General features: G+C 49.7%; 1 protein-coding gene across 3 annotated transcripts in view; it reads right to left on the reverse strand.

Moving 5' to 3' along the window:
• The window catches only part of LOC123758036 (F-box/LRR-repeat protein 20), a 446,116-nt gene that overhangs the window by 168,741 nt on the left and 255,042 nt on the right, over positions 1-22,333 (reverse strand). For all 3 annotated transcript variants that reach the window (XM_045742212.2, XM_045742214.2, XM_045742215.2), the window contains one exon: positions 902-1,041. In XM_045742212.2, coding sequence (XP_045598168.1) covers positions 902-1,041 — 140 coding nt within the window. The remainder of the gene's footprint in view (positions 1-901; positions 1,042-22,333) is intronic.

The raw sequence follows: 22,333 nt of genomic DNA on the forward strand, positions 1-22,333 counted from the left end.
GTGAGTCTCGGAGGCACCCCAGCAACCCTCCCTCCCTCTGGTCGGTGGTTTTCGCGTCTTTTGGTATCCAACCTCGGAACTGGAGGCGTGGAGCGCTGGAGCAGGGGTCTCGTGCTCCCCCTTCCCCCTCCTGGGGAGGGGGGAGCTACGCAGACATGCGGCATGGCTCGTGTGACGTCATGCTTGTTTGCTCGATTACCCTTTCGGGAGTTCTGTTCACTTGTTTCATTATTTTTGTTGGTTTGACCAGTATAAGGGTTTGTTTTGGGGCACTTACCTTTCTGGGTTGCCTGTCCCGGTTGATGGCAGATATAGAATGATCCAAAATCACATGTGCATTTCAATACGCCATTGCTCTTCGTGCCTCTCTGATGGGGCCAGGTTCTGGCCGTGGTCCCCGGTAGGCCTAGAACTCCACCCACATCGACTGATGCTAAAAGTTAAGACTATCCCTAATCAGCCTGGATAGCTCTGGGGAGCCTCCGGGACTCACCCAGAAAATGGCGTTTCATTACATTCAATGCTGGTTTTTTAAACTGCATTGATAATGGGTTATTGGCACTGGAAGTATGGTAAATTATAAACACAATCTTGTTTGTAATATTCTGGTATAGTGGTGTAAATAGAACGTTTTGTCTTCTTCAAAACAATTAAATCAAAGGAATATGATGTTGCGGATACCTAAGAAAATATTGAGGACATACAAAGGGATCAAGCCCACATCCCTGAACTCCGGTTACATGCACTACCATCATGGTCCAGCACATACCTAGGGATCCCATCGTACACAAACAACAATTTCTCATAATATCGTAAGTAAGTTAGTGTTATTTAAATTAATTCAGAATTTTTTTATCTGAAATTAAGAATGTATCTCGTCAACAGGGGACGCAAAACTTACCGAGCATCCGTGTAAATTTATGTGTTCAAGGTCTTTACAGTACTGTGCAAGAGAGATGAGCGCTGGGTCTGTGAGTGCCTTCAACCCTTTTCCAACAAAACCTTTTAACTTTGGACAACCATGCGCTAAGGCATCCACACCTGAAACGGGAAAACAAAAAAAGCTATTTAATAAGCCAAACAATCACATTGAGACACTATTTCAAGAAAAATTTTCAACGGTAAAAAACCAGCATTGAATGTAATGAAACGCCATTTTCTGGGCTAGTCCTGGAAGCTCCCTGGAGCTATCCAGGCTGAATGAACATGTATAACTTTCTGGCATCAAAGTGCTTGAGTTCTTGCCTACCGAGGACCACGAGCCAGAACCTGGCTTCCTCAGAGAGGCATGAGGAGCAATGGCCTATAGAAATCCCCATGTGGTTGGAAGCATTCTATGTCTGCCATCGCCTGGGACAGGCACCCAGAAAGGTAGGCGCCCCAAAACAAACCCCTATTCTGGTGAAAATATTGCTACCAAAAGCTGAACAAGTGGACAGAACTCCCCAAACAAAATTACCAAACTATCATTACGTCACCACGCCGCCGTCTGTGCAACCCCGCCCCCCCCCCCCTCCCCAGGAGGGGAAAGGGGGAGCCCCAGACCATCTGCGCCGGCAATCCAACCGGCAGTTCTTAGGCTGGATGTCAATATATGTGAAAAACACCGCCAACCGGAGGGATGGAGGGATGCCGGGGAGCCTCCGGGACTCACCCAGAAAATGGCATTTCATTACATTCAACACTGGTTTTCTGGGGGGAGCCCCATCAGCTTCCCAGAGCTACCTCATCACAGATAAGGAAAAGAGAGAAGGATCCGGGAGGCGGACGCCACGAGCCCTAACCTAAAAAACACGACCACAGACAAAACTAAAAAGACCATGCACACAACCCCGCAGACCCGAACCCCAGAACAGGAATGAGGGAAGGAAGGGGAACCCGGTCAAACTAAAACGCGTCCACAACCCGAGAAGCCAAGACACACAGGGAACAGCAAAGAACAACAACCGAACAACAAAGGAAGCCCCTTGGCCTGACCAACCAAGCAGCAACCCAAGGACCAAAACAAGGAGAAGAAAGAAAATAGACCATCCGGGCCAACGACCAGGATGGCACCGGAAACGCAAGAGCAGGCCGGAGGTGAAACAATGCCCAAGACAGCAAGCGGAACGGAACAGAAGGAACAGCAACACCGAACGCAAGCTAGAGACGGCGGACCTGGAACAACTCCAAAGGGAAAGACAAAACAACCCTATCAGAGACCGAAGGACCCTGCGCAGTGATAGGACAACTGGAAGGACTGCCAGGAACTACACACCGCTGCTGAGACCAAGCACGCAGGTGGGAGACCAACAACGAAGCCACCAGTGCCCACACAAGCGACGAGAAACTAAAGACAAAACCTCGAGATGCAAAGACTCAAGGGGGAAAGAATGAACCAGCCCTGAACAGGGCTGGACCGATTAGCAAAAAGAGGCGGAGCCGCGAGAAGACTCACAGGACCGGAACCGAAGAAAGCAGCAGATCTTGCCAAGGCAGGCAAAAACCAGAAGAAACGGCTGCCAGGGAAACCAGGAACCCAACCCCAGCGAGCTGAAAAGGAACTAACCCGGGCGAGCAGACACACCCGGTCTGGGAGGACCCCCCCCCCTCTCTCCTCTAGGACCCCTGAAGGACCAACAAGGCCAAACCCCAAGGAGCCAGGGCCCAGGCAGAGGCCAACAAGGAAAAGAAGCACCGTGAACAAAAACGCGAGATGCAAAGCAAAACAACTCCTGCAACTCAAGGAGCTGCGCAACCAGCTCCAACAGGGGAAAACGAATGCGCGCATCCCCAAGGTATACAGGAGGGGAACTATGCAGGATGTGAACCGCAGGAAAACAAAAACACACGTTCCCTAAAAGGAAGAAAGAGAAACTGAAGCCAGGACCAGAATCCCAGCTACCTGTCCCAAGAACAGGAACCAGTAGGGCAGGAGTGGTAGACCAGAAGTCCACCACCCTGGTTGATGGGGTTCTGGGAGATCTTCTACTCCCCAAGCCCGGCCTGAGGCCAGACTTGACTTGTGAGAGTTTGGTCCACTAGGCTGTTGCTTGGAGCGGTCCGGCACTCCTTGCAGGAATAAATCTAGTTTCCGCTTGAAGATGTCCACCCCCATACAGATAGTGCAACACAGAAGCCTGCAGTGAGATACAACGAAAAAAATGAAGGAACTCGGCATCAAACTGAACACTGGGGTAGTCCAAAAGCAGGGAACTTAACATGCCCACCCCAGCACCTAAAATTAGTATAGCCAATAAGCACTGACTCAGAAACAGAGCCATGTGTAGCACAGGAGGAAAAAACGGAAATTGGCAAGGAAAACCCCCGAAGACGGACCAAGAAGCAGCCGGGAACGCAATGTACATGACCAACCACAGTGTGGAGTGGGACGTCACATAAACATAGAGGGACACCATGGATATCAGGGTGCAGCTAGGCACCGAAGATAGGCAAGGAAGGAGTGTCCAGAGAACAGAGACCAAGCAAGAAAGGACACAAAGCACAGACCGAGGGAACAATGGAGTGTCCAAATATAGGGAAAAGACCCAGGTGCCGAAAAACTAATAAAAGCACCAAAATGTGGGGCAGTGTCCCACAGTACAACGAAGAACATGATACACAGAGAAAGGAAAGTCACAAAAAACACACGCAAGGTGTCCAAGCAAAACACACAACACCTAACAACCCTGTTAGGAGCCATTGACACAACCATGTCAAGCGGGGAAGTGACAGAGTAAACAAGGGGGGTACACGCACAAGGGTACACAGGAGGAAGCTGAGTACCCAAATGAGCCACAGACATTAAAAAGGACCTGATCAATGTCGGAGGAGGAAGTAACGGAATGCACTAGGAGGCGCTGTGGTAGAGGCAGACACCACACACACAGGTGCAATTGTAGAGAAGATAGAGCCCAGTAAGCTCAGGAAACTGCACACCCGTCGACCGACAGTTGAAAGGCGGGACCAAGAGCCAGAGCTCAACCCCCGTAAGCACAATTAGGCAAGCACCCCATCAAAAGTTGAGAACCAGCACCTGGCTGACAGAGCCGCCAGAAAATACAATCTCACCTGCAGCGCGGAGACACGACCGTGCCACAACACAGTCGAGCCGAGTAAAACACAAGGAGCATCGCCAGTGGCTCGTCCGAATGGTATGCATATAAGAGGCTGTAGGTATTGTATGTACTGATATCCGAACAAAAACATGAATTCGTAGTCGAAATAAGTCCATAGGTGCGTGCCCAGCAGAAGACGAGGTGCAGTACAGAGGTGGAGGTGGCACCACACAGAGCCACCCTACCTCCTGAAGCAGGGGAAAAGAATGAAGTGACGTCCCCACATATAAAATCCAGAACACCCCCAGCATCTAGAGGGCTATTACTGGAGAAAGAAGATGAGCGAGAAGCCATAGAAAAACTGCGATAAATGACACGGAACACACGTTTCCCAGAAAATGAAACAAACACCCGGGCCCAGCACGCGAGGTACGAACCGTACCACCTGTCCATCGGGCTGTGTGACTCGTACACTAGATGGACAAACATATCATACACCAGCAAGGCGTACGTAACGAATACGAGGTATGTCAAAACAGGAAGGAGAGACAATGTGAAAACAAAATAAGGCGAAACAGAAGCGAAAGAAGACAAGGAGGACGGAAGGGGACCAACGAGTCCGAAAAAGGACCAGAGGGAAACCTCACCGAAAGTCAACAGACGTTCCAATAATATTGGAAGGTACGAAGAGGTTCGCGAACCAACAAGAACCACAACAAGCAAGCACAAATGCACGGATGTACATATGAACAAAAAGATACCCCTGATCTAGGGACATGCAGGGGGACCCCGATATGAACGGAACAGCATCGCAATGTAAGTGCGAAAAGGGGTAGGAAAAGGGGGTGAAACACACCCTCAGGAATGACAGGACCGACTGACCCGAAGGGACACGGAAACCGAACCCAGGGAGAGGTAGACCCGAAACCACCATGAACGCAGAGGGGAAAGGAAAAAATCCCACTCTGAGGAACTGCAAGCACTGCACCGAGGAGACCCAAGCGAGGCAAAACGGGAAGGTCCGAGGGCCTCCCCCCCCCAGGCAACCACTCCCCAACCCTGGGAATCTCAAACAGCAGGATCCAGGGGGCCGACCCAAACCCCCAATGCCCCAGCCTCACAAGGAAAAGCCGGAGTAGCCATGCACAACTCTAAGGAAGGGAGCCCACTGGTCAGACCCATATGGCACGGCTGGAGGAACAGGCTCGAATGCCTTCTCAGCCACCCCGGAAGAGGAAAACCCCTGAGACTGCCCGAGTCTCAACCCAATCAGACCCTGCTCCAACCCCAAAACCCGACTATGTCTCGGACCCGGAAGCAAGGGGAAGAAGTATGCACAACAGAAGGGGAAGGACTAGGAGGAGCAGAAGGAACCAGAGCCGAAGAGACCCCCACTCCCAAATCAACCAAACCAAGTCACGAGTCAAACCAACAACCAAAACGAGGCAGTCACGGGGCATCCGGAGTCGCAACCAACCAAGAGCGTTGCAGCAACCTAAACCTAGTATGTAACACCGCAGCCACCTTCACCTGCTTAACACTATTGCTGGCGCCATGCGCGCTCAGCAAACTATGACGTCATGGGGCCAGTGGTGCGGGTGAGCGTGCGGCGATGCCTAAATGTGTATACTCATTTCAGTTTTCTCACCTTAATTCTTGTCCTACGTCGTTCGTTTTGGTATCATTGTGTTCGTAATTAAATTCACTGCAGATGTGTATGCATATAATGTCCAATAGCCTGGCGAGACTCCTCACAGCAAAGCCTAAAGTCGGAAAAGTTACCCATGAGCGCACAAAATCAGTAAAATGTGTATACTCGTTTCAGTTTTCTCACCTTAATTCTTGTGCTACGTCGTTCGTTTTGGTATCATTGTGTTCACAATTAAATTCCCTGCAGATGTATATGCATATAATGTCCAAAAGCCTGGTGAGACTCCCTGCAGCAAAGCCTAAAGTTACCCATGAACGAGCACCAATTTGCATGCCACAGCCTAATGTGTATACTCGTTCAATTTGATAACATCAATTTTCCTGTTACATCGCTCGTTTTGGTATAAAATTCTTTGCAAAATAAAGGCGCACATTTTAAAACTAGTCCCATAATAATAGAGCAATAACTGGAATTTTAAAAAATATTTTAATTTTGGACGCTCATCATTAAAATTATTTATACATATTTCTAGTGATCCGACATAAAATTTCATGTTACATCACTCGTTTTGGTATCAAATTGTTCGCAATATAAAGGCGCACATTTTAAAACTAGTCTCATAATAATAGCACAATAAATAGAATTTTAACAAATATTTTAAAATTTAAAATTTAGACCCAAAAACGTATTTATAATCTTTCAAGTGTTCTGACATCAAGTTATGTGTTACATCTTTCATTTTGGTATCAAATTGTGCGCATTCTAAAGGCGCTTATTTTGATACTATCCCGAGGGCGATTGGATAAAAAATGAATTTTATACAAACATTTTTGTAGAGGATGCATGTCCGGTCCAAAGCTAGGATTCAAGAGAAAAATAATGGACGCGAGTCCAGTCCAAAGAGACCAATAGTGCTAACATGACCAGTGGCCCGGCGAATGAGAGCACGTACAGACAACACCTGTCGCACGACTCCGAGTAAAAAATCCAACAACCCAAAAGGCAGCAAGGTGGACGCAAACCAGGCGTGTGTCACGCTGAGACAAAGGGACAGAGCAACCTTGAAACTTGCAAGACGCGAGGGGGGACGCAGGGGTCACATCCATCGGACCACAGAGCCCCCCGCAGGGTTTCCCAGGGGCCCTTAGCCTTGGTAACACATTAAGGGAAGCCCAGGCAGAGAACTGCGAACCAGCATAAGTCTACCAAACAAACCTCTAAAAGCTGAACCTTCGGGACGTGTCCACTCACGGGGGCCAAGAGGGAGCACCACCGAACAGAAAACATATATAGAAAAATCCCTAGAACAGCCAAGGGGGACCACAAAGGCAAAACCCCCACTAGGCAAAAAGAAAAGAAAACCCCCGCAAGAGGACAACGTTACCCAGGCGGAACAGAGCCAGCTACTATCATTGGTGAAAACTAGCTGTGCAGTACCCCACGCCCCTACCAGTGACAAAAACTATCTCCTACCCAGAGACAAACAAGGGCAACAAAACCCCAGCTGACTCCAAGGGCGGCCCAGTACCGAGCAGTAAAGAATACAGCAGAGGTAGAACCCAAGGTGACTTGTGGAAGGTGGCCCCAAGCCCCAAGGGCAGTACTTACGGGGCACCTAGGGAAGACAGCCCTAGGCGCATACAGCCAGAGTACTGTGGAAGCTCACTCCTGGCTCAAACCCCACTGGTGGAGAAAGTTCACACCACAAGGCACAGAACTGAAACAAAACCGGAGCTAGAGGCACTCAACAGGCCAGTAATCACATCAGCCAAAAAAACACCAGGACCGAAAGAGCAGAAACCCCTGAGCCGGAGGAGAGCATGAAACTCTCCGAACCGACCTCCAGAGGTCAATGCCAACAAGAAAAAAAGAGCCATAGAAAAACAGTCCTGAACCGAGGGGGGGCCACCCCAAACCAAGGAGAAGGGAGAAGAGAGCACCCGGTGCACCGACTGGGACAGCTCAGGCGGCACATGAGTAGGCCAGAGGTGAAAACAACATCCAAGAAAGCTTGCAGAACGGAGCAGAAGTGACATCCACTCCAAATGCAAGCTGAAGCAGCTCCGCCAGCGCCCCCCGAAACAAGGCGACAGTAACTCGTATAAGAAGACAGTCCACTACCCACCTCCTCCTAGACTCCACTAACCCCTCCTCCTACACTCCACTACCCCTCCTCCTACACACCACTACCACCTCCTCCTACACACAACTACCCCCTCCTACACACCACTACCCTTTCCTCCTACACTCCACTACCACGTCCTCCTACACACCACTTCTCCCTCCTCCTCCTCCACTCCACTACCCCCCTCCACTTACACTCCACTACCTCCCTCCTCCTACACTCCACTACCCCCTCCTTCAACACACCACTACCCCCACTCCTCAGCCAAATCTCCCTCCTCCCACACCCAATCCCCACCCTTCTACCCCTCCCCTCCTCCCGAGTCCTCCCTCCCCCCCTTTCCTTCCCGTCCTCCCTCCCCTTTCACCCCATACCCTCCCTGTCCCTCCCCCTTCACTGGATCCCCCGCCCCTCATCCCAGTATCCTCTGAGACCCTGTTATCCACCTCACAGGTCCTCACACCCATGGAACAGCCTCCCCCACCAGCAGAACACTCACCAAGGAGGCGATTTGAGAAGGGACAGAAGAAACTGAGCCTCAAAGCGATGTACACTAACATAGATGGAATTACAAATAAAGCAAATGAGCTTGGAGAACTGGTACTAGAGGAAAACCCAGACATAATAGCCCTCACAGAAACAAAGATCACGAAAATGATAACAAATGCAGTGTTCCCACAGGACTATTATGTTATGAGGAAAGAGAGGGAAGGAAGAGGTGGGGGTGGTGTAGCTCTGCTGGTAAGAAAAGGCTGGGATTTTGAGGAGATGGATATTCAGGGCTGTGAAGGTTTCAGTGACTACATAGCAGGTACTGTAACAAATGGAGGGAAAAAAATTATAGTCGCAGTCATATATAATCCACCACCAAATGACAGAAGACCTAGACAGGAATATGATAGAAACAACATGGCCACCATTAACATAATAGAAAGAGCAGCTTCTGTTGCTAGCAGGAATGGATCTGGACTACTAATTATGGGAGACTTCAACCATGGGAAGATAGATTGGAAGAACAGAGACCCGCATGGAGGACCAGACACATGGAGAGCTAAGCTGCTGGACGTGGCAACAAGAAACTTTCTAAGCCAGCACACCAAAGAACCAACAAGAATGAGAGGAGAAGATGAACCAGCAATGCTTGATTTGATATTTACCCTAAATGAATGGGATATAAGGGAAGTTAAGATGGAAGCGCCCTTGGGAATGAGTGACCACAGTGTATTGAACTTTGAGTACCTGGTAGGACTAGGACTTATCTCCCCCCCAAAAAGAACTAGGAATCAAAAGGCTGGCATACCGAAAGGGGAATTATGAACAGATGAGAAGTTTCCTCAGTGAAATACCTTGGACACAGACCTCAGAGACAAGTCTGTACAGGGTATGATGGACTATGTTACCCGAAAGTGTCAGGAGGCAGTAAACAGGTTCATCCCGGCCCAAAGGGAAAAATCTGAGAAGCAACAGAAGAATCCATGGTATAATAGGGCATGTATGGAAGCGAAGAAACTGAACAAAAAGGCGTGGAGGAACTTCCGGAATAACAGAACACCAGAAAGCAGAGAGAGATACCAGAGAACCAGGAATGAGTACGTCAGGGTGAGAAGAGAAGCAGAGAAAAATTTTGAAAATGATATAGCAAACAAAGCCAAGACCGAACCAAAGCTACTCCACAGTCACATCAGAAGGAAAACAACAGTGAAAGAACAGGTATTGAAACTTAGAACAGGCGAGGACAGGTATACAGAGAATGACAGAGAGGTGTGTGAGGAACTCAACAAGAGGTTCCAGGAGGTCTTCACAATAGAACAGGGTGAGGTCACTGTGCTAGGAGAAAGGGAGGTAAACCAGGCGGCCTTGGAGGAGTTCGAAATTACGAGAGAGGAGGTCAAGAGACACCTGCTGGATCTGAATGTTAGAAAGGCTGTTGGTCCAGATGGGATCTCACCATGGGTACTGAAAGAGTGGGCAGAGGCACTTTGCTTGCCACTCTCCATAGTGTATAGTAAGTCACTAGAGACGGGAGACCTACCAGAAATATGGAAGACGGCGAATGTGGTCCCAATATACAAAAAGGGCGACAGACAAGAGGCACTGAACTACAGGCCAGTGTCCTTGACTTGTATACCATGCAAGGTGATGGAGAAGATCGTGAGAAAAAACCTGGTAACACATCTGGAGAGAAGGGACTTCGTGACAAATCGCCAACATGGATTCAGGGAGGGTAAATCTTGCCTTACAGGCTTGATAGAATTCTACAATCAGGTGACACAGATTAAGCAAGAAAGAGAGGGCTGCGCGGACTGCATTTTCTTGGATTGTCGGAAAGCCTTTGACACAGTACCGCATAAGAGGCTGGTACATAAGCTGGAGAGACAGGCAGGTGTAGCTGGTAAGGTGCTCCAGTGGATAAGGGAGTATCTAAGCAATAGGAAGCAGAGAGTTACGGTGAGGGGTGAGACCTCCGATTGGCGTGAAGTCACCAGTGGAGTCCCACAGGGCTCTGTACTCGGTCCTATCTTGTTTCTGATATATGTAAATGATCTCCCAGAGGGTATCGATTCATTTCTCTCAATGTTTGCGGACGATGCTAAAATTATGAGAAGGATTAAAACAGAAGAGGACTGTTTGAGGCTTCAAGAAGACCTAGACAAGCTGAAGGAATGGTCGAACAAATGGTTGTTAGAGTTTAACCCAACCAAATGTAATGTAATGAAGATAGGTGTAGGGAGCAGGAGGCCAGATACAAGGTATCATCTGGGAGAGGAAATTCTTCAGGAGTCAGAGAAGGAAAAAGACTTGGGGGTTGATATCACGCCAGACCTGTCTCCTGCAGCACATATCAAGCGGATAACATCAGCGGCATATGCCAGGCTGGCCAACATACGAACGGCATTCAGAAACTTGTGTAAAGAATCATTCAGAACTTTGTATACCACATATGTCAGGCCAATCCTGGAGTATGCAGCCCCAGCATGGAGTCCATATCTAGTCAAGGATAAGACTAAACTGGAAAAGGTTCAAAGGTTTGCCACCAGACTAGTACCCGAGCTGAGAGGTATGAGCTACGAGGAGAGACTACGGGAATTAAACCTCACTTCGCTGGAAGACAGAAGAGTTAGGGGGGACATGATCACCACATTCAAGATTCTGAAGGGGATTGATAGGGTAGATAAAGACAGTCTATTTAACACAAGGGGAACACGCACAAGGGGACACAGGTGGAAACTGAGTGCCCAAATGAGCCACAGAGTTATTAGAAAGAACTTTTTTAGTGTCAGAGTGGTTGACAAATGGAATGCATTAGGGGGTGATGTGGTGGAGGCTAACTCCATACACAGTTTCAAGTGTAGATATGACAGAGCCCGATAGGCTCAGGAATCTGTACACCTGTTGATTGACGGTTGAGAGGCGGGACCAAAGAGCCAGAGCTCAACCCCCGCAAACACAACTAGGTGAGTACAACTAGGTGAGTACTCCTCCTGCACACGACTACCACCTCCTCATACACACCACTGCCCCCTCCTCCTTCACTCAACTACCCCTAAAGCCTACACTTCACTACCTTCTCCTAAATTCTACTACCCCCTCCTCCTACTCTCCACTTCCCCCTCCTCCTACACTCCACTACCCCTTCCTCCTTCAAACCACAACCCCTTCCTCCTACACTCCACTACTCCCTCCTCCTCCTACTACACTTCACTACCCCACTCTTCGAACACTCCATTCCCCTTCTACACTCCACTATCCCCTCCTCTTTCACTCCACTACCCCTATCATCCTACACTCCACTATCCCCCCTCCTCCGTCACTCCACTACCCACTACGGAGAAATCGAAGACAACCTACGAGGAGACAAGTGCTGAAAAGACCACTAGGAAATTTCATACTGCCGTCGAGACGAAACTTGCAGGTGGGGCACCAACCAAGCCACCTGATCACCATCCAAGTGGTGATAAACCCGCGTCAGAAAGACCAGACGCAAGAATCAGACAAGATCGAACCAACCATTTACTGGAATGGACCGATCTGCTGAAAGAGGCGGAGCCGCGGGAAGACCCTCGGGCTCGGACATCGAGCAAGAAGCGCCTGAAACCGGGGCTGGGCCGGCCACCAAAGAGCCAACAGGACTACTAATCCCTGGTAAGTCTCTCTAAGCTAACCAGGACCTGGGGCAACTACCAAACCGGTGGGAAGAGGTACAGGTAACCCCAACTCAACCAGTCCAGCCAAAAGGCATTGACCCCGACGACCTCGCAGTCTGGCGAAGACGCCTCGACCAAGTCAATGCGAAGCGGACGTCTGGCAGAGCCAACTGAACGAGTGTATCGACCGTCCATTCCAGGGATAAGAGAATAAACTAAGACAGGCCATCCGCCAGGATGTTTGACACCCTCTGAATGTGAACCACCAGGAGAGCCAAACCCCGAGAACTCAGCAAACAAGTCACCTGAAGCGACCCGCCCCAAAGAGCCAAGGACCGCATTCGGAGCAGTCCAAATGGAGCCGGATCATTGCTCCATGAGCAACACGAACCCTCTGAAGCGAATGCCACACCCCCGCGAACTTCTGCGCGGTGCTGTGAGCCCGACGGAAGGACAGACCCCACTGACTCTGGCCGGCCTGGTGAGCACTGATCACAAAACCTCAGCCAAGAGACGAGGCATCCATGAACACATTGAGCGAGGGCTCGGAGAGGAGTCAGGCCATAGAACCCCGAAAAACCCTCAGAGGAAGCTGGCGACGCAGCAGCCGACGCAAGGCTCCCGGGAACCAAACACAGCAATCACAAGAGCGACGGAAGGGATGCCCTGAAAAAACCAGAACATTACCCGAAGCCAGATCCGACCCCGAAGGGTAGACCAGTACAGCCATGATCAGGCTCTCGCACTGCCGCTCAAACTACCAACGTGTGCCCCGGGAGCCCTCCAAAAACAGTCGTAAGCAGGATTCAAGTCCAGAGATCCCATCCAAATGGTTGTATTTTTCAAATCACTTGTGTTGTCCCAGCTTGAGTACTGCTCAGTACTCACTTCCCCCTTCAGAGCTGGAGAGAGTGCTGAAATAGAGGGAATACAGAGAACATATATGGCACACATAGACAAGATAAAGTACCTAAATTATTGGGATCGTCTCAAAGCTCTCCAAATGTACTCACTAGAAAGGAGACGAGAGATACCAAATAATATACACATGGAAAATACTGGAGGGACAGGTCCCAAATCTGCACAGTAAAATAACAACATACTAGAGTGAACAACATGGAAGAAAATGCAGAATAGAACCAGTGAAGAGCAGAGGTGCCATAGGCTCAATCAGAGAACAATGTATGAATATCAGAGGTCCACGGTTGTTCAATGTCCTACCAGCGAGCATCAGAAATATTGCCGGAACAACTGTGGACATCTTCAAGAGGAAACTAGATTGTTTTCTTCAAGGAGTGCCGGACCAACCTGGCTGTGATGGGTATGTGGGCCTGAGGGCCGCTCCAAGCAACAGCCTGGTGGACCAAACTCTCACAAGTCAAGTCTGGCCTCGGGCCAGGCTTGGGGAGTAGAAGAACTCCCAGAACCCCATCAAGCATGTATCAAGCAGATCGCAGCCGCAACAACACCGCCAGAGGGAGAGACAAGGAAGCGGTCCGAGAGTCCCACACAAGACCTAGCCCAGTCCAAACCTGAGAGGGAACCAAATGGGACTTCTTCATGTATACCAAGAACCCGATCTCGGCGAGCTGGTAAGGAACCAAATCCCTGGCGAGCAGACATGTGGATTGGCTGGAAGCTCACACCAGCCAATCGTCTAGGTAAGCCAGAACTCAAACGGATCACCACGACCTGGTTAAGGCGTGTGGACACGCAAGGTGCCAGATCCAAACTGGAAGGAAGGTAACGAAAGTGGCAAGTCTGTCATTCCACAATAAAACCGAGTCAGTCCCTGAACACCGGATGAATCAGGACGCGCTAATACGCATCCCAGAGGTCCAGAGACACCATTCAGGCACCCAGCGCTAAAAACAGCCAGACCCAAGACAGAGTGGTCATCTGAAGGAGGGGTAAGAGACCCAGGAGATCAGATCGCAGATCTGCCCAGTCCCGTTTCGAAACTGAAAACCAGGCGGGAGATCCACTCCAGGAGACCTGACGGAGTGCAGGGGGAAGAGGCCCAACACACAAGGACTAGTCTCCCCGAAGGAGAAGGAAAAAAGCAACACCACTGCAGGCCGGAGGAAATTGACCTGAATTGCCCACAAATCGTGGGACCATGAGAACAAACAGCTCGAGCCTACCCCCCCTCCTCCCCATCACCCCGCCAACATGGCGAACCGTGAATAGGCCGACAACCCCTACGAGAGCTCGACTGATGCTCAGAGCGATCACTGAGCCAATGACTCCACATGAGGGCCAGACCCGAATCTGGCACAACTGGCTTACGATGACCAAAGGAACCCCGAGACCTGGTGTGACCCTTCCGGGCAGGACCTCCACAGCCCCCCCCAGAGAACCAACAAGTCTGACATAGACCATCAACTAGACGAAACCTCCTGCAAAAGATGCACCACCATAGACTCTGCAAACAGCAACGGGCAAAAGGGGATTAAAATCTAAGAGCCAGGGCCGAAGACGATTCCAAAAAATGGACGAGCACCGCCTGTCAGCACACGAAGAGAGAAGCGAAGAACAGACACTGCCTCCCTCAGAAACGGCGCATACAACTTCACCAAGGCAGCCGGCGCTCGAGCTGCTGGAGCAAGCACACCGAACACTGGTCTGAAACCCAGCTCCTCCACACCCACCACGAGCCAATCCGAAAACAGCTCCAGCAGGGAAAAGAAGAGCAAGACTGAAGCTAAATGCCCACGGGCGCACAAATCCTTGGCCACCAGGGATGCCGAAAGAGAGGGAATCTGCACGTGAAGTTGCACCTGGCTGACATCATAAGGAAGGACGGGGACGAACAAGCATGAACTGAGGTGCTCCAACTTGCCCCCCAGGACCTTAATGACCGTCGGCAACTCTCGCCATTCAAATGCACAGTCCGACAGGACGAATGCCAAGCCCCCAATGAAAGAAAAGGCAGTCTGCCAGCCAGGAAGACTCCGGCACCTTGTAATGCACCCAATAAGGAAAAGAGGAGCCAAACTCAAAAGAAGAAAGCTTCATTATCGAGGTGTAATCCGGGTCTCGCAGGAGGCAAGCCGCAAGGGCCTCCCACACTTTCCTCGGTGGGATGTGGGAAGCCAAAAACCTCCTGTATGATACCTGGTTGATGGGGTTCTGGGAGTTCTTCTACTCCCCAAGCCCGGCCCGAGGCCAGGCTTGACTTGTGAGAGTTTGGTCCACTAGGCTGCTGCTTGGAGCGGCCCGCAGACCCACATACCCACCCACAGCCCAGTTGGTCTGGCACTCCTTGGAGGAATAAATCTAGTTTTCTCTTGAAGATGTCCACGGTTGATCCGGCAATATTTCTTATGCTCGCTGGGAGAGCGTTGAACAACCGTGGACTTCTGATGTTTATACAGTGTTCTCTGATTGTGCCTATGGCACCCCTGCTCTTCACTGGTTCTATTATGCATTTTCTTCCATACCGTTCACTCCAGTACGTTGTTATTTTACTGTGTAGATTTGGTACTTGGCCCTCCAGTATCTTCCAGGTGTATATTATTTGATATCTCTCTCATCTTCTTTCAAGTGAGTACATTTGGAGGGCTTTGAGACGATCCCAATAATTTAGGTGCTTTATCGCGTCTATGCGTGCCGTATATGTTCTCTGTATTCCCTCTATTTCAGCAATCTCTCCTGCTCTGAAGGGGGAAGTGAGCACTGAGCAGTACTCAAGACGGGACAGCACAAGTGACTTGAAGAGTACAACCATTGTGATGGGATCCCTGGATTTGAAAGTTCTCGTAATCCATCCTATCATTTTTCTGGCTGACGCAATATTTGCTTGGTTATCCTCCCTAAACGTTAGGTCGTCAGACATCATTATTCCCAAATCCTTTACATGCTGTTTTCCTACTATGGGCAAATTTGATTGTGTTTTGTACCCTGTATTATGTTTAAGGTCCTCATTTTTGCCTTACCTGAGTACCAGGAACTTATCACTGTTAAACATCATGTTATTTTCTGATGCCCAGTTGAAAACTTTATTAACACTATCGCTCACCGGACAGGCGCACGGTCAACATAGGGGTCATGCACTGAGCGCGCGGGCGAGCGTGCGGGTAAGCGCGCGGTGACACCTAAATGTGTATACTCGTTTCAGCTTTCTCACCTTAATTCTCGTGCTACGTCACTCGTTTTGGTATCATTGTGTTCGCAATTAAATTCCCTACAGGTGTGAATGAATATAATGTCCAAAAGCCTGGCGTGACTCCCAACAGCAAAGCCTAAAGTCAGCAAAAGTTACCCGTGAGCGCACAAAATCAGTAACATGGCATACTCGTTCCATTTTTCTCACCTTAATTCTCGTGCTACGTCGCTCGTTTTGGTATCATTGTGTTAGCAATTAAATTCCCTACAGATGTGTATGAATATAATGTACAAAAGCCTGGAGTGCCTCCCCGCAAGAAAAGCCTAATTGGTGCCCGTGAACGAGCACCAATTTGTACACTGCAACCTAATGTGTATACTCGTTCAATTTGATAACATCAAATTTCGTGTTACGTCTTTCATTTTGGTATCAAATTGTTCACAATAAAAAGGCGCGTATTTTAAAACTAGTCCCAAGATAATAGGACAATAAATAGAATTTTAACAAATATTTTAATATTTTGACCAAAAGCCTATTTATAATCTTTCAAGTGTTCGAACATCAAGTTTCATGTTATATCTTTCATTTTGGTATCAAATTGTGCGCAATCTAAAGGTGCTTATTTTGATACTATCCCAAGGTCGATTGGATAAAAAATGAATTTTATACAAATATTTTTTGTAGTGGATGCAAGTCCGGTCCAAAGTTAGGACTCAGGAGAAAAATAATGGACGCGAGTCCGGTCCAAAGTTACCAATAGTGTTAATATCAGCTTGAAGTTTTTCAATGTCTTCAGCAGAGGTAATTTTCATACTGATTTTTGTGTCATCTGCAAAGGATGATACGAAGCTGTGGCTTGTATTTTTGTCTATATCTGATATAAGAATAAGGAAAAGCAGCGGTGCAAGGACTGTACCCTGAGGTACAGAGCTTTTAACTGCACTCGGACTAGATTTTATATGGTTGACCGTTACTCGCCGAGTCCTGTTTGACAGAAAACTGAGTATCCAGCGTCCTACTTTACCGGTTATTCCCATTGACTTCATTTTGTGTGTTATCACGCCATGGTCACATTTATCGAAAGCCTTTGCGAAGTCCGTGTATATCACATCAGCAACCTGTTTTTCTTCTAATGCCTCAGTGACTTTGTCGTAGTGATCAAGTAGCTGCAAGAGGCACGATCTTCCCGCTCGAAATCCATGTTGGCCTGGGTTGTGAGGGTCATTGGTCTCCATAAAATTGGTGACCCGACTCCTAATCACTTCTTTCAAATACTTTTATTATGTGGGACGTTAGTGCAACTGGTCTATAATTCTTTGCCAATGCTTTGCTCCCTCCCTTGTGTAGAGGGGCTATGTCTGCTACTTTAAGTGCATCTGGTATCTCCCCCGTGTCTAAGCTCTTCCTCCACACTATACTGAGTGCCTGTGCTACCGGCACTTTGCATTTCTTTATAAATATTGAATTCCATGAATCTGAACCTGGGGCCGAGTGCATGGGCATGTTTTCAATTTCTCTTTCAAAGTCTAGTGCGCTCGTGTTTATATCAGTTATATTTACAGGGTTTGAATATCCTGCATAAAGAAATTGTCTGTATCTTCTACTTTCATGTTGTTTATTGGAGTGCTAAACATGTCCTCATACTGCTTTTTTAGGATTTCACTAATTTCTTTGTCATCCTCCGTGTATGAAGCTTCACTTGAAGGTGAAGGAAGGTGGTTCCTTCCTTCCCTCCAGAAGGAGGGAACCGAAGAACCCAAGGGAACTCGGAACTGAACCTGGGGAGGAGTCGAACTCGTAACAAAATCGTAAAGGGAGGGGGATAGGAAAACCCCTCCCCCTGTAACAACAAGCCCTGTGCCAAGGGTACCAAACACCCAAGCAAGGACAAGTGGGGCCCAGGCCTTTCCCCCCTAGTCAACTCCTCCCCAGAACCGGAATCCTGCACGTTAGGACCCAGGGTCGAGCTGTCCTCCAAACCCTCTGCCATTGGAAGAAAAATCAGAGTCCACCAGAAAAGCAGGGATGAAGGGGGGCCCGCTGGCGAGGCTCAAAAGCTCCGGCAGGAGGACTAGGTTCGAATGCCTCCACTGCCGATCCAAAAGGGGCAATCCCCGAAGCTGCCCAAGTCTCACTACCAGTATAATTCAGCGGAGCAGCTGCAGGGCATCCGGAAAAGCAACCAACCTCAAACATTGCTGCTACCTAAACCTCGCATGCAATGCTAAAGCTGCCTGCACCCGAATATCAGTCTCAGTGAACTGGGTGAATGGAGTACAAGCAAAGAACACCACTCGCAGGACTCCAGGTCATAAGTGTCACTGACCCCAACAGGCAGCAAGGCGGAGGTAGACGGTGAGTGTTACCCTGAGACAAGGGTACAGAGCAGCCTTCAAACTCGCACAAGGTGAGGTGGTACTCAGAGGTCTCCTACATTGGACCACTTAACCCCAATGGGGGTTTGCAGGGCCCTTATAGGCTGAGTGCTAAGGGAAGCCCAGGCGAGGTACTGCTAACCGGTTATCCCAAAGATACCAAGCAAACAACTAAAAGCTGAACCCCTGCGACGAGTACAACCACAGGAACATAGTGGAGGGCCACCAAAATCATACAGTTGTCATACTGCCGCGCCAGACAACAAAACCAATACAAAAGAAAAAACCCGCAGAAGCACAAGGTCTCCAGGTGAAGAGAACCGGTCGCTATGCGTATATCAGCCAGCTGCACAGTACCTCACCGAGCAGTGACAGAACCACACTGAGGTAGCTGCTCCTGAACGACTCATAGAAGATAACCCTGAGGCCACAAAGGAAGCACTTACGAGGCACCTTGGGAAGGGAGCCCTAGGTGCATGCAGCCCCAGTACTCTTATGTTACTTCCAGTTCACACGCCACCAAAACAGAGCAACACCACCGCACTGCACCACTGTGCAAAGAGTGGAGCCAGAGCGATCGACCGTCACCAACACAAGAGCCTCTTGAACTAAGGAGACTTGTCGGCGTGAAGGTCTGGGCCTCCCCCCCCCCCCCATCCCCCTTTTGGGAGGGGGGCTGCGTAGATGGATGTGCAGCGGTTGTGGTGACGTCATGTTTGTTTCCTTGTTTTCGATTGGGGAGTTCTGTTTGCTAGTTTGGCTTTCGGTTTGCAATTTCTGACCAGCAGTAGCTTGTTTTGAAATTCCTACCTTTCTGGGTGCCTGACCTGGTAGATGACAGACAAAGACTGCTTCCAATTACACGGGGGTGTCTTTAGGCCATTGCTCGTCGTGCCTCTCTTGAGGTGGTCAGGTTCTGGTTCTGGTCCCCGGTAGGCTTAGAACTCCTTCGACTGACTGTTGCCAAGGTCTAATATATACACATCAGCTCAGTATACCTCCGGGAAGCCGAAGGGAGCTCTCCACAGAAAAGAACATTTTGTTGATAAGGAGAACAGCTCCTATTAACTGGAACTGATGGATAATGCAATAATAATGAGATGCACGCACCTGTCCAATGCACAAAGAAGAATAGTAGTAAGAAGTGTCCAGAAAGTGGATATACAGCTGCTGCCTTAATAGCATTGCTGAGTAATACATAATAACACAAATAATAATGAGCAATTATGTTATTATGCTCTATTTTGTTATATATCATATAATACATTGCCCAATGTCATTATCAGTTACTATCAATAATGTCCAAAAAAACAAGCAATGATTGTAATGAAAAGCCATTTTCTGGGTGAGCCCCGGAGGCTCCCTGGAGCTTATCGGCCTAATGTATGTTATATTAGACCGGGACATTAGCCATAGAGTTCAGACCTACCAGTGACCAGCGCCAGAACCTGACCCCTTCAGTGAGGTTTCAGGGAGCAATGGCCCTGGAAAACTCCCTTGTGGTTGGGGTTTTCCTTATCTGCCATCAACCGGGGTTAGGCACCCAGAAAGGTAGGCATAACAAAACAAACTCCACATGGTAAGAAACTAAAACAAAAAAACAAACAGAGAGGTAGAAACTCCCTACAATTTCAAGGAAACAAGCAAACAAGCAAACAAGCAATTATCACAATTTACTGCCCCGCTGGTCATCCGCGCAGCCCTCCACTCCCCGAGAGGGGGAGGGGAGGCCTCAGACCTCACCGCGCCGGCTGCCTTCCGTTCGAAAACTAGACTTCAACCAACGCGAAAAAAAACGCCGACCAGATGGCAGGAAGGGTAGCCAGGGAACCTCCGGGGCTCACCCAGAAAATGGCGTTTCATTACATTCAATGCTGATTTTCTGTAGGGAGCCCCTACGGCTCCCTGGAGCTACATACCCAAAGAGAAGGAAAATAGGGACTTACCCGGGAGGCGGCAGCCACAAACTCCTCAACGCGAAGTTGAGACAACTGGCTGCAACCTGAGACATAAAGCAACACAAGAACGCCGAGGAGCAGTTACGTTCACCAACGGGCGGCCACGACCCCTGTTCGACTTCCAAAATCCACTCACCCGAATACGAGCCCAAGACATATAACCAAACACGGCAGCCAAAGCTGCAAACTTCCGAACGTCATGAGTGCAAGGATAGACCACAGAGACTTGACAGACTTGATAGGCTTGATAGGCTGGCTACACTTGATAACCCTGCAGACAACCTGGGAGACCCGAGCCCTGGAACAGGGAATGTGGGAAACCGGATCAACTCAAAGCGCATCCCCAGCCACCCCAGCTGAGGAGCGCAGGTAACGGCGAACAGCTGCAACCGGACACAACACATGATGCACCCCCGGCGAACCAACCAAGCATCAATGACCCACGGACTCCTCCGGAAAGCAGACGTCTCGTTCTTCGCCAGAAAAGATGGAGACGGCTGCAAACGGACAAACCTACTCCCAGGACCAAAAAAGCAGAAACACCTGTGCTGGAGGAGAGCATGAAGTTCCCCTACCCAGCTCCCAGAGGTCAATGCCAACAAAAACAAAACCTTGGAAAAACAATCTGGAACCGAAGGAGCCACCACAAACCGAGGAGAGGAAAGATAGGCGTCCAAGGACCAAGATAAGTCCATGGACCAGGACGGCTCAGACGGCGCATGAGCAAGCCGGAGGTGAAACAGCACGAAAGCTTACGGAACGGGGCGGATGTGACGTCCACCCCGAACGCTAGCTGAAGCGGCTCCGCCAGTGCCGCACGATACAAGGGGACAGTATTAGCCATCAAATGACGGTCCTGAAAAATCCAAGAAAGAAAGAACAAGACAACCCAACCTGAGAGATAAGACAACCTAAGAAGAGCAAGAAAATGGCGAAAAGAAGGCCAGGAAACTTCATACTGTCGCCGAGACGAAGCTCTCAGGTGGGACACCATCAACGAAGCCACCTGATCATCATAGATTTGGTGATACACCCGCATCAAAAAGACCAGATGCGAAGAGCAGAGGATAAGGTCGAACCAGCCCCGTACCGGACCGGGTCGACCTGCTGAAATAGGCGGAGCCGCGGGAAACGTCCCGGGTTCGGACACCGAACCAATAGCACCAGAAACCAAGGCTGGGCCGGCCACCAAGGGGCCACAAGGACTACTCTCCCTGGGAAGGTCTCCAACCGAACCAGAACCCGAAGCAACAGCTGGACCGGGGGAAAGAGGTACAGGTAACCCCACCTCATCCAGTCCTGCCGAAAGGCATCCACCGCGAATGCCTCGAAGTCGGGGAAGGGCATCACATAGGTTAGGAGACGTCGAGACCACGCCGGCATGAAGAGGTCCACGTCTGGGAGACCGTACGTCTGGCAGATCCAATGAAACGAGTCGTCGTCGACCGTCCATTACATGGACAGGGGAATGAAGCGAGACAGGCCGTCCGCTAGGACTTTGGACACTCCCTGGACATGAACCGCACGGAGAGCGAAATCCCGAGAATCCAGCAGATGAACCACTCGAACGGACTAACCCCAAAGAGCCAAAGACCGAAGAGAACCCCCGCGGTTCAGGCAATGAACAAATGGAGGCGAATGGGCGATCCCCGAGTGACCTAAACCCTCCGAAGCGCGAACCAGACTGCTGCGAACTCCTGAACCGTGCTGTGAGCCCGATGGAAGGACGGACTCCACCGTCCCTGGCCGGCCTGGTGAGCACTAGTCAGCCAAGAGACGACACGTTCGTGAACACATCGAGCGAAGGCTCGGGAAGGCGCCAAGGCACCGAACCCTAAAAACCCCGAAGAGGAAGCCGGTGACGCAGCAACCGACACAAGGCCCCCGGAGGATGAACCCAACGATCGCGAGAGAGGTGGAAAGGATGTCCCTGA

Source organism: Procambarus clarkii, chromosome 40, assembly GCF_040958095.1.
Source record: "Procambarus clarkii isolate CNS0578487 chromosome 40, FALCON_Pclarkii_2.0, whole genome shotgun sequence".
Classification (NCBI taxonomy): domain Eukaryota; kingdom Metazoa; phylum Arthropoda; class Malacostraca; order Decapoda; family Cambaridae; genus Procambarus; species Procambarus clarkii.